This window comes from Patagioenas fasciata, chromosome 3 (genome assembly GCF_037038585.1).
Source record: "Patagioenas fasciata isolate bPatFas1 chromosome 3, bPatFas1.hap1, whole genome shotgun sequence".
In the NCBI taxonomy this organism is placed as follows: domain Eukaryota; kingdom Metazoa; phylum Chordata; class Aves; order Columbiformes; family Columbidae; genus Patagioenas; species Patagioenas fasciata.
The window spans coordinates 77,766,938-77,780,784 of record NC_092522.1 but is presented as its reverse complement, the minus strand read 5'-3'; the positions used below and the strand labels follow the sequence as shown (position 1 = coordinate 77,780,784).

Below are 13,847 nucleotides of genomic sequence, written 5' to 3'. Positions count from 1 at the left end.
CTCCTGAACAGTAAAAATACATTTTTTTTTGAAGAGAGTAACATCTTGCTGAAGTAACAACTGTGTCTGAATTTACTGTTCTCTAATCCAACCTGATCATAAAGTAAGATTTTGGGTATAAAACAACAGGGGAGTGACAACCAGAGCCTCAATCTGGAAAATACTTCAAGTATGTGTCCAGAGCTGGAAGGGCATAGAGAAATAGAAAATAAAACCACCAGGGGGAATAATATGTAAAAAAAAAAAAAAAAAGGAAAAGCAGATGCAATTTAGCAAATGCAATGAATATATAGTTTTGACAGCTGACTTTCCTTTCTTGTAGGCTGAAAACACAGCTCAGTAGTGCAAATTTCAGATTTCCAAATTTCAAAAATTCCAAAGCTAAATCCCAAGATCCCAACATCTTTCACAGAAAGATCTTCCATACAGTTACTTGTCTGGCCATTTAATGCTGAAGGTGACATAGTCACAATATTAACGGCAAGGTGAGGTCTGTCTCCACAGTGGCACCCTCCGGGGTTTAGATCCCAACCCCTGCACGGTCCTGGGCTGCATGGTAATAATACTAACGGGCTATTAAGGGGATGGTGGGAAACCAAAACGCTCCAATAAATCTGCATGTGGCTTGACCACTCCGTACCTAACAGAAGGAGGCACAGGTTTCATATCTCCGGCTCCATGCATTGGAGGTGGCGGTGGTGGCTCATGTGGTCTGACCAACACTCGCTCCTCGGCTCTGTTCAGAAGCTCAGACATCTGGCTATAGGGCAATGCAGAAAGCGAGTATGATCCATCCATATGGTCCACATATGCTTGAGATCTGTAGGAAAATAGTGAAAAATGATCCAACATAAGCTTTAGTAAAACTAAGTATTAGTGCCCTCAGCCAATGTTCTATACTTCAGTTTGATTTCTGAATTACAGTATTTTCTCTGCACCGATGTTACATATTGTACTTCATGGCTTTTTAATAATTTATCTCACTTTCCATACCATTGCTTCTAGCAGCTCAAGGGTTTAATGCTTTTGACAGGTATATCAGAATTTCTACAGCATATGTATGATCTTAGTGTTTATTAGTCACATTATTTTGAGGTAAGTAAATATAGCAATACAATCAGAAGTACACATATACGAGAGTATATTACAAAAAGAACATTATACTCAGTAATCATTTCTGCTCCTCAGTCCCTACGTGTATGCAAACATATTCTTTTATAACATTCATGAAACATCCATGGATGTTAGAAACATAGAATTTATAGCTGAATAATTTAGCTGAACTTCTGTTAGAGGATCGATATTTCAATATATAGAGAGAATCGACTACTTTAGACCTAATACTTTGTAGCTATACAACAGATATAAGAAAGATGATCTAAATATCTACTATTGAGTAGTAGCAGTAAATAACGATAACTACAGCTTAGAATGATTCACCTTCCTTGTTAATGGTAACTTTAGACACACCTTAAGGATCTGATCAGTTAGGAAATTTTAATTAACTACTCAATGAAATAATTTTTTAAAATTCACTATTAAATTCAGAGGAAATGTGTTTGCAGAGCACTTTCCAACAAGCAGTACTCTATGTCTTCCACATACTACCACCACTCTAGTATCTAACTATTAATGTCTAACCTATTAAATTCTTTGGGAGTGAAGTCTTACTCTGCCATTCAAAAGCACGGCGCTGTTCTGTATCTGAATGACAGGCTTTGCACATGCAGTGCTCCCAAGCACTACAGCATTATTCATAATTGCATTATGGGTACTGAGATAATCTATGTTTGGGCCAGGGTCCTGGATACAAAAGAAGTCCAGCAACAAGCGTGTCTAATGTGGAATCTGACGGAGACCACAAGAGAAGGACAGCAGGAAAGCAGATGTTTCTGCCAACAACTTGACACAGCAGTTTACAAAGAGAAGATACTATAAAGTCATTCCCAGAAAAATGCTAAACACCATAACCTGAGTTTTATCCCACTGGCTGAAATGCACCTATAACATTTTTACTTTCTAAATTCAGAGAGCTAAGTTTTCTACAAACAGGTTTTTCCATCTTTCAGACAGAGAACACTGTCTCCTACAGTTGTTATAATTATCCACTGCCACTACTGAGTTTCTTTGAAGGCTTTACAAAGCTAAACAAAACGCTCTTTTATGGTGTTTTTGGCCTGTGAACTGGAAAAAAAACCACTGTTTTTTGGAGGACAAGGAATGTTTTTTAATTAAAAAACAACAACAAACAAACAAACCCCCCAAAAGCACATCATCAGAACTCTTAATATTAGTTGTCAGCCCTATTTTCTGTCAGAAGTTTCTCAGCTGGTCTCTCACAAACACCAGAAGCATAAACACAGCAGGTGTTTACCATGTGAAATACTACTTTTAGCCACCAGTAAATACATGCTGTGAAATGAGAATCCAACAGCTTAGACTTTGTAATAGACTATAACCAAAACCGTCAATCAAATACTGGATTTGTTGAAGAGTAAAGAGAAGCTCAGCGATCTCATCTGAGTTCCAAGTGGACATTTGTTCACAACATACCCACCATATAGTCGTGGCACTATCTGCTTAAGAAAAATAAAGAGACTGGAATAATAGGGATGTTGTAGGTCAAGACTGGAATGCAGTGACACACCTGGGTGCCAGCTTGCAGCAGTGCCACTGCACCTTCCAGGTGTTCAAGTTGCAGATGACAACACATCCTCAAGGATACGATGAATTCCAAGGAGACACATTTTTAAAAATACCAAGATAATAACTACTCCTCTAAGGACACACTAAGTATTTGAAAACTGAGTTTTGATTGACCTAAATCAATGATTCCCAGTGCATTTCATGAACAGCAGTAGCATCGCATCGTTTATCATTTCTCAAGCATGTTCACTATGTAGTATGAATATCTGCAGTTAATAAATGATAGAAAAAAAATGAAAAGAAACCTTGATTCAAAATGTGAAGCTGGGCCATTAGCAACTTCAATGTGCTTATGTAAGAGGTTAGCATCATCTTCTGCGAGCTCCGGACCTTGGGCTAACTTCTGCCACTCTCGCCGTCTGTCATGAGGTGCCCTTGGCACTTTTTCTGGTTCATGAGGGCGATCTAGATTTTTCTGCTGTGGGAGAGTGGTGCAAACAAAACTGACAACTAAGACAATGATTTTTAGTTAGTTGCACTTAAACATCAGCCACAAAATAATGGAAACTAATCCTAATGCAAGTGCAAGAAAAATCCACTTTCAGTCTAAATATGATACATAAACCAAAAAGACTTCTAAGAGGCAGAAACTTCAGTCTTGTGGATAATTAGCTGAACAATACAGAGAAAAATAACTGTATAAGTAGCCTTTTATTCTAAAGCTGAAATGAAATTATGAATCTGACACTTATATTTACTGTCTCTATGTACAAAATACACAGAAAAATGGTGAAATAAAGAAGTAACATTACATTTTCAAAAGAGTTTGTTTAATTTTAAGAAAATACAAAGTGCTCTACTCCTACTAATTTCCTTCTAGCTTAAACATATCCATTAGAAAGTCATTCAAGCTTCTTCACCTCTAAGATTGCCAGAATGTTGTATTATAAAAAAGTATCCCAGTGAAATTCTTTATTTTTGCTGTATTCTTCTTTTTTTCTTCCTTTTGAGTCATTCTTAGAAGACTTACAAGTTTTGGCAAATCTGCTGTTAGTTACATTAAGATAGCATGAAAGCTCTAGGCCCTTCTATATTGTTTAATTATTATTATTGCTCTTATTAAATATTTATTTGTTAAAGTTGATGGAATTGAATGGATACAAGTAGTTTTAGTTAGAATGAAAAGGACTCTGTAAAGTCTGGCTTGTTATTAATTGCATAACCAAAAAAGCACCATAACTGCAAGTAAACCCTTTCCAGAAAAAAAAACAACCAGAAGCTATATAAAGCTAACATATATACCTTCTGCTTCCTCTTTTCTTTTCTTTTGTCCTCTGTGTCCTGCAACATTTTTTCCTTCCATAGATCAAAGAAGTATGAAGGATTGGTATAAAACTTCAAACCCTCCTTTCCATCATCCCTGAAATATAGTGACACAAACAGGGCATACTATTTATTTGACAACACATGAATCCAAACAGTAAGGCAAAGGAAAGGCATTTTAAGGAATACCTAGTATCTCAAACTCAGAAATATTTTACTAAAGAACATTAAAAAGATGAACATTGACCTCCTGTGTCATCATCCTTTACTATCTTTCCTTGTATTCAAGGTCCTAATAATAGAAAAGTAACTTTAACACAAGCTGTAGGTAAAAAAGCGTATCATAAATCAGGAAACTCCCATTCCAATGCCTCACATCTTGCTCTTAAAATAATGACCAAATTCGTGTGGCTGCTCAGGTTCAACTACTGATTCAAATTGACTTGGGACAGCAAAAAACATTCATCTCCATTTAATACATAGAGATAATAAAAATGGCTTTTTCTTACCAATGTTACACTAAGGTAAAATTTGAGTAAAGTGGAGTAAAGTTTCAACGCTTATAATATCTTCTGCTGCCTGTATTCCTCCAGCAGCGTCACAGATTTCTAGTGTGGCTTCTTAAATATTCAAGTGCTACTCAACATGAGCAAGGTGCCTGGATATAGCATCTCTATTACATAAAATAAACTAGAAATTGGTTTTGATTAATTTTGTTTCACTAACCTGTAAGGGGTGAGAATGTTAAGTGGAGGAGGCTGTTCACAAATGTCATAAGTTTCTTGCAAAGGAATAGGCAGAGTTTTGCGGTCAAACAGCTGCTGATCTTGAATTGTGGAACTCCGGAAAGCTTTCCTCATTGTAATGTCCTGCAGTGACACTGAAAGGGGATATCGCCATTTAAAAAGAACCCACCAAAGATAGTTTATTTGCATTAATCTGAAATTGCTTAATGCTGGCTAGAATTAAGCATTACTACCAGTATCATATGCATTTTACAGCAAATATAAATTCATCCAGCACTATGCCACGGCAAGATATTGTCAGATTATGTGAAAAACATGCTTGCAATGTTCTAGCACATTACCCTCTATTTACTTTTGCAGGAAATTTTTGCTCACCTGGACAGAGATCAGAACTCTGTCTCTCCAAAGTAGTTCAACAAATTGATTACTGTAGTTATAAAACATCATTCTGTAGTTCAGAAGTATCTAATAATATTTACTGAATCCATTTCACAGTCCTTTTTGTACTAAAAAACTACTTTCTATCTTGAGGTATAGACTTTACCTTTGTACTATGAGCAAACCAAACTTTGCATTCCTTGCATGTAGGCCGCAGTTTCACTCAGATGCTAAACCAGCAGATCCCTTAAGCTTATGCTACTGATATCAGTGAGTTCTAATAGGAGGTGATACCATCTTCCAACACATCTAACTAGTCAAATGTTGCTTTTTAATCAGATTGTTTAATCAATATGAGACTTCCCAGTTTACTTCAGGTGGGACATCTTTTTTTAAGCACAGTAGTTAGGAATAATCAATTATCCTTACGCAAGATTCAAAGGAAAATAACATCAGGTGAACACAACAGATTAAATAGTGATTTGAAATCTATTGACTTACTGCTATTGAAGCTCATATATCCTTTTCTATTTCACAATCATTAAAATTTGTAAAAAGATTAATGGAAAAGTGACTGCAACTGATGAAACTTGCACTTTTAAATCTGGAAACAGTGTATCTGTTCAGTCTCATATTTCTTTCCCTCCTCATCTTCAGTTATTATCATACATCTGTGAAGTCCAGGTGCCTCCAGACTAACCTTCCAGCCAGTGTTAGACTTTCATCAGGTACAGCAGCGGTTTGGGCTTTTTTTTCTTTTTTAAATCACAAACAATACTGGAAACAGACCGTTTTAAGACATGCTGGCAAAGACAGTATTTTCAGCATGTGCATTTTATCTATAAATGATTATGTTTATTTTATACAACCAGGGTGATAGTAGTGCCCCTCCACTCAAGAGGACCCTCCCCTCACCCCCATATCACTAGGGGCTTGGAAAGCTCCATTTTACTCTGGTTCCTCTAACACATACAAGTGTACACATATGTACTTACACACATACAGATCTGAACTTCTATTGTATGATCACAAAGGGGCAGAAAGCAGGATTTTTTCCAGTGGGCTTGCAATTCCTGGAATGTTCTATCTTCTTACCTAAGCACATTGGCAGCATCCATTGTGAAGCTAAAGATGGGATTTATCTGATTTTCAGTTTGGCTTTTGAAATGTATTACAGTTGGCAAGGTTGTGTGTTCCTGGAGAAGTTTCTGCCTTTTTACCCTTACATTCTATTTCATTATAGTGTATTTTATTCTTTTTGATACCTTTAATTAGCTTCTCAGCAGCCTTTTTAAGTGTGCGAAAGAAGTATTATAATGTATGACTGTCAGCTAGGAGTCTCAATTTCTGCAGGTGTTTTTGCACTCATAAATAACCATATATAATGTGTACCTGTCATGAAGTACAGGTTGTTATTTGCTGGCAAAAGTCCACAATTAGAACTGGGGTTTAGCTCATCTAAAAACCTAGTCTTAGATTCTTCTATGCTTCATCTGTTTTTTTCTTTGGGTTGTTGGTTTTACAAATCTCACCAAACGTATTTGTTCAGAGTCACTTGGCAATCCTGCAAGTCTTTAAACTGTCTGTCACTGGAGACTACGCCAACAAAAACAAAAGTTAGTATACTTCTCTTTGAACCTGTGCACATTCTGAAGGCAAATTATTGCAATAAATAAATAAAGATATTTGTTTTAATATTAAAGTGCTCACAGAGTATGTGATACCATATTATTGAGAGGTATATTCTCCTATAAACTCTTTATTAGCATTCCTTAATCTCTTCAATGAGCAAATACAGCCAGGCTAATTAATAACCTCCATTTTCTTGTATAAAACTCCACATTTTGTAAACATGTACAAGCGGATAACATACCTGAGGATAATCAATCAATCCCCAACAATAAGCATGGATTACTTTCTCTCTAAAACTAAGCTACACAGCAAAGGTCTTCATAGAAAACATACCCCGTGGCATTTCAAGCAGCTAACAGCATTTCCTGCGCTGATATCCAATGACCAGCATTCACTGAAAAGCAAGCCACTATTCAAAAAAACTGACTGAATAGGACAACGTTACTAAGGAAATGAAAGGACATGGCACACAAAATACTGACATTTCATGACAAATCATGACACTGATATAACTGGCGTACAACAGGGATCAGGTAAATCCTGTGTTGCAAGCGCAGCGTAATCCTGGGCTCTGCATGGTTTGGCTTCCAAAGCTGCTTGTTTTGCTTGCCAGCTGGCTGAGAAACAGCAGCCCTGGGTGATTTCCCACCTCAGGGGGGAGAACACGTGAAAACCTGGCTGGTCACCCGGCCACTTAGCTTTGGCGGATTGACAAATCGGCACAGCAAGAGGACAGGTCAGACAAATTGGGCGTATGAATTCAAGTGTGAGAAGAGACGAGACACGGAAGGAGGAGTTGAAATGCTGCAGGCATTTGATTTGATGCTGGTAATTTTAAGCTTCCAGTTGGCTAATTCCTAATTAGCACCAGAACTCTCATATAGCCCAAGATCCTAAATTTCATATGGATACATCTTCCTGAAAGTCCATCTTGTGTTTACTGCAATGAACAAAAAATAGGGGCTCAAATAATTTCCTTAAAAGTTGGACATGTTCCAAGTTTAAGTTAAATGTTCATTCAATAATGTGAACAAATGCCAGTTTATCTGTACTGTGTCTGTTGTTCAGACTGTACAAAAAGAACTATTACATCAGCCAGTCTAACTTTCTGTACACCACAATATTTTCCACATAATTAAAAATTGTTTCTGTCAGAAAGCTAAACTGTCAACCTTTTGTACATTTGGTTTTGAAAAAGAGAAAAGAGTCAACTTATATTTGTAATCCACAACAAACTGGGAAAAAAAGGTATTTAAATTGCACTCTAATAACTGCGTTCCTTTTGAGCTGAACTACAAAAGAAATAAAAGCACACATCAGTAATATAAATACATAATAGCATTTTACCTCCCATTAAACTGGAATCTCCAATTTGTAGTAAAAGTCAAGTATGGAGCACATCAGCGTACTAACGGAAAGTAGCTACTTTTACATTTCAAAGATATTAAATATTAAATTTTATTCTATCTCATCAGAAGAAAAAAACCTGCTACTAGATTTTTTTTTTTAGTCTTTTAAACTCACTGCAATGTATGGTTCATGAAGAGGTTCTAGGACAAAAAATACTGTTCTCCTAAAGGTGGTAAATAAACAAACAATATCTATTAAAAGCTTGCTCTCTCAACACTTTCTGCAGAATTTAATCCTGACAGCTTCTAAGACCATGAACTCTTGAATGCAACAGCTATGACTCCTTGCAGAACTGAATGACTCTGGGAAATGATGTACAAATCAATGGACTCAGTTGCCTGCAACTCTTCTTCTCTGTTTAAAATCTTACCCAGAGATTTGAAAAGCGTAGGGATAAAAGCGTGAAAATATCAAATGAACAACTTAGGCATAGGATTCCAATTAAAGGCAGTTAATGGGGGGGTGAAAAGTCTCTTCAGATGAAGATTTGTGTGATTCAGTTCCTAAAGATGCTGCACTCTTGAAGTCTGATTTCTACTTTACACATTTTATTTTTTTAATTATTATCCACTCCAACAATTCCTAGCATCATAGACATATTGGGTTTCTCTGCTGTAAGAATACTTCTGATGGGTCACTGCAGGTTTATGAGTTGCTAAGCAGAGAGACTGCTCTGCAGAACAGAAACTACTCTCCCTTGTCCTTGTCCCCAACAGAAGAAATTCAGATTTTCTGAAATATTGATTTAAAAAAATCCAAAAAAGCTCAAGCACTCTTTGGGTAGAGAATGTATATAGCTTAACTACTACAGGTAAACAAAGAGAAGATGTATATCTTAGAGCAATCGCTTTAAGAGAACTCAGAAAATGCAGTGTGTAGAATCAGGGAGCCCTGAATCTCCCAGCTGCACCAAGCACTGAATCTGCTGGTGAGTCTTGACAAAACTTACACGTTATTTAGCAAATGACATTTTACCAAGATCCTTCTTTTTATACACAAAATACAAATTATGCAACATCACAGCTTTACCACTGAACTATTAAGCCTTGGACAGTATTAATTTAAAACTGACTTACTAAATAATCCATAAATTGAATGGAGGGCTAAGAAAATTAGAAGAAAAAGCACAGAGAGCAGTCGGAGCTCAGCCCACCTGCAGATATCGTCAAGAGGGAGACACACACAGATCCAACATTCAGTTAAGTGCAGATGACCCAGAAAAAGTGACCTTCTTTAATTTAATTTAACAGTCTCTTTCTTTATTTGACTTTGGGGCTAAAAATTCTTAGTAATGAATTGACAATAATTTTATTCTCCACATTAACATATTATATGTGGAGGTCATGACCCAACTTTCATGTGTTCTCTGTTCTTAACGTTGATTACATTTATACTCAAGTGACCAAATTCCTCTTCAGAGGCTAGAATTGGTAAGTGAGCTGCCCTTAAAATGGGATTTACCTCCCTCCCTTCTAAGTCTCACAATAGGCTGATTATCCTGATTTGAAAGCTGACCCGGCCTCCCATGTTCACAAGTACACAGAGCACAATCAATTGACAAGCTTTTCAGGCTTCTTCCCCCACAGGTGCCACCTTTATTGCCTACAGGAAAACCTCAGATCTCTCAAACTTCTGAATGACTATTTCTTCTGAGGGGAAAAAAAACACGTGTATGTAAAAAGAATAAAGTATGTAAAAAATCAGTTGCAATATGAAATTAATAATTCTGTGAAATCAAGAATTTGAACACAGTGCAAGAATTCAAACCAAACCAAGTCAATAGCAATTACTCTGTGACAGAAAGACTGTGGACCAGGAGTTAGTTCCTTCAGGACACAATACTAAGCTTGGTTTAATCTGGTTTCATTCCTTCACAGAGATATTGTAATACTTCAAAATTAAAAAACACACAGATTATTAAAAAAATTCAGAGCTTTTTATTACTTTGACTCTAACAGAAACACCTCATCAAGTATCTGTACCTCGTTCAATGAATCTGACTTGGGCTGGTTTTGTTCATGCCATTTAGCTTTAAATGAATCTTAATTTCTTCCTCTTGTGTAATAGCATAGGCCCAAAGGAATACATTAAATCTTCCATTACTGCCTGCTGGCAAAGAACTAGCAAACGAGACTCATTTTACAAGTATGGCGTATTTTACACATGCTGTTAGCTGAGCAAAAGTACTGAAATTTGCTTAATTCTTGCATAGAGGGTTAAGAAAGGCAAGAAAGGTAAATCCAAATGTTTCCCCATGCTTTCATGTGTTAGCATCGCCCAGCTATTTAGCCCAGATCAGGACTAAAACAAAAGTATTTGTGATCAACGTCTAAATTTCAAGCCCAAACCAGCATACTAGAGGAGAAACAGTTTCCTGATCCCTAATTTTTAAGGAAATATTGAATTTCCTCTCATCTCCTTTGTCCTCACCTGGTGACTCACTCTGGGCAGATGTTTCTGAATAAGGAATATTGAGTATGGCTCAAGGACTGGATATTCTTAGGTTAATAAAAATAGTCAGTTAATAGTTCCTGACACTGAGGACTGCATGTGTTCCTCTGAAGTACTAGCAGTCACTGCTATTCTATGGCGTGAGTGACCAATCTAGGGTATCAGATTTGAGCCACACTTGGCCACGCTGGACCTCTTTTCAGCCCTGTTTTCTTTAATTGTGGTGTCTGCCCCTTTCTTTAGCTGTACAGCTTAGCAAATGCTATGGCATATATAGTACTGTGAAAAGTTATAGATCTTGTACATTTAGGACTACATACTATTTAAAAATATTGCTAGCAATTCTCTAACATCAAATAGTTACGGCTATTTGAAACCTACAGACAAGCTTGTCAAAGGTCATTTACACAAGAAAGTACAGTTTTGCATCTTGCTATCCTGTAACATCCTGAGATGCTTTAACTCAATGACTTCAAATTGTCCCTTGATTTTCCTGAAATGTGAATGGTTGCCACACTAGATATGCCATATCAACATGTATCCCACTCTGATTTAAACAAAAACTAGGCTGTCAAGGGTAAATGCAAAAATGACATTAACACTCTGGAGTATTACAGCTCTTAAGAGATTACAATTGCTGACAATTTGTTACTGTACACAGAAAGGATTTTTGTCATTATCCAACCACAGTAAACACAGTATTTTATTGGAAAAAGAGGCACACGCGTATGGTTTATGCTCAGTTGTCAAGAGACCTGGAAAATCCCATTAATGTAAGAATTCCCCTAGGCAAGTCACGATTTCATAGAAAATCTACCAGTAGCTGTGAACAGCTGCCTTTCGAAACCTCCTCTAAAATTACTGTCACACAAAGTAAAGAATCAAAACTTCCTTAGCTTAATTTTGCTATTAGTGAAATTTCAACATTGGTAAGAGAACACAGCCTGATGACCATGTTCCTAATTTGACACTTCATTTTTCCTGAATGACACACAACTATTATACCTAGACATTCAGAACTGAAATACCTTTCTATACTTCAAAATTGGATCCCACTAGTAATCTGAAGTTACTTTTCATGATAGTATGTGCTGTGCTTTCTAGGTCTTAGACATATAGTCTAGAACACCCTAAAACTGTTTGGGGTTAACAAGAGCTTGCATAATTTCACCTGTAACCAACAGATATCCAAGAAGGTAAAAAGCTTCATAGCATTTACCTATTAGATGGCCTATAGCCATCACAAAGCCTATGTATCACTTAAATCCCATACAAATTCTATCTTATAGGCATGAGCCATACCCTATTGGCTTTTGGAAGTACTTGTTTTCTCAGTGTTAACCAATATTTATAGTACTTAAAGCCATTTAGGAAGAATCCAATGGGATATAGAGTATCAAAAAATGAAGCTATGCAGCTATAACTTCATACAGACAGCGAGACAGTAAAAAGTTAAATGCAAAAACTCTACTTGGACAAATGGTTACATTCAATGGGAAACAGTAGAAGGGTTAAAAAAAGAGTAAAGACTTATCCTCAAGCATTCACATAGTATTACATTTTATTATTCTTATTAGCACTAATACGTAATACTACTGAAGAGACACATACTCCTGTAGCCATTTTTATGTAAATTCATTGGTAACAGTAATATTCAGTAACCATGAAAATGTTGAGCTCAGAAAGCTGCTCAAGGCTATAAAAGAAACCTGTAGCAGAAACAGAAATGGACCTCTCTCTTATGATGCTTTGCTCTGCAGTTTTATAACTATAATTGAAACCATTATTATTTCCATTTCACGTATCAGTGGTGTCTGGGTGACAAAATAAGAAATCTTCAATGCAGGAGTTAACTTACATTCCTCTTCCTTTGGATCAAGTTGTGTAACACTGACAGATAAGCGATCTACACGTTCTTGTAAGGAGTTGACTCTAAATGAGAAACTGTGTGCTTCATTGAAAAGTTCACCAAATATATCTTCAGCGTATTTACCTGAAATAGGGAAAAGAAAAAAAATCAAGCATATCACAAGACAGTCATATGAATTTGCCTTGAGAAAGATTTCTATTTTGTTTAATTAAATCGATGATGCATGAGTATCACTTGTAACAACCTGTACTTCCTGAGCTCATTAAAAATGCTTCAGAAAAGTAAATTAAAGTTAAATATTTAATTTGTACTTTATTAGACATGAAATTATTTAATACATTACAGGACAGATATTCAACTGGTATAAATTGATATAACTATGCTGATATGCAAGGAACTAGACTGTTCAGTTTCTTGGATACGTATAAAACGATGATTTCCAGCATCTGAAGCTGTTCTTGTTTGAGCAATAACTAATCTTTCCAAATGAAATTTACCTCAACATTTCTCATAATGAAGTACAGTTTCTACTCCTACAGCTCAGAGGACATTTTGAAAATGAAGGATCAGATATAGGTTAATTAGAACCAGTCTATTCAAAAATACACATTAAAATAATAAATTCTACTTTGAAGGATCAAAATTCTAGTAACTGACTAATTTACACTGAAATAAAATAATAATCTCCTTTGTTCTCTTCAATGGACATCACACAATTAGCCCAAAAGACCAGAAGATTCAGGTATCAAGAGAAAAGGATCAGTAATGAGTTTCTCTTCTACAGACAGAGTACTCTGTGTGGTGCTTTTAATGCTGCCCGGACTCAACTTGAGTATTTAGATAATGCCACTGAAAAAAACGACTGGGCTACCTAACAAAATTTGTAGCCACATTTCTGAAACATCATGTGATAGCTTTTTAAACTTTCTACCATACTGTGTGTATGTAATTTGTGTGCTGTTTGCGCACTCTCACTGGTCTTGGAAATATAAATCTCACCAATTTCTAGCTATCTGGTTTGCACACAAGTTCTGACAGGTACAGCGGGAAAGTATAGTTATGAAAAATTTGCCTTCGGTGCACAATAAACCTGGAAGCATATATAAAAATGAGGACACTTAAAGACATCAAAAGGACGAAAATGAAATCCCTACAGGTACTATGGAAACTACTTAAATATACTAGGGAGTAAGCATAAGACCAGCACAGACCATTTATTAAGACTTAGGTAATAGCAACAGAAAACCAGCAGGGCTATAAACAACAGAATATATAGTGGGATAACAGAAGAAATGTACAAATGAAAAAAATAGAAAGGATCATAAATTCTGGCATATTAATCATAAAACCAAAAAAAATTAGCCTGAGGAACAACTAGCAAACTAATAAAT

At 36.1% G+C, this 13,847-nt stretch overlaps 1 protein-coding gene across 8 annotated transcripts in view; it reads right to left on the bottom strand.

Moving 5' to 3' along the window:
* Positions 1-13,847, bottom strand: part of WASF1 (WASP family member 1) — a 92,546-nt gene that overhangs the window by 3,664 nt on the left and 75,035 nt on the right. For 7 of the 8 annotated variants that reach the window (XM_065834663.2, XM_065834664.2, XM_065834666.2 and 4 more), the window contains 5 exons: positions 12,445-12,579; positions 4,696-4,849; positions 3,949-4,066; positions 2,952-3,124; positions 641-820 (listed from right to left, as the gene is read on the bottom strand). In XM_065834663.2, coding sequence (XP_065690735.1) covers positions 641-820; positions 2,952-3,124; positions 3,949-4,066; positions 4,696-4,849; positions 12,445-12,579 — 760 coding nt within the window. The remainder of the gene's footprint in view (positions 1-640; positions 821-2,951; positions 3,125-3,948; positions 4,067-4,695; positions 4,850-12,444; positions 12,580-13,847) is intronic. The other variant, XM_065834661.2, reaches the window with a different exon arrangement.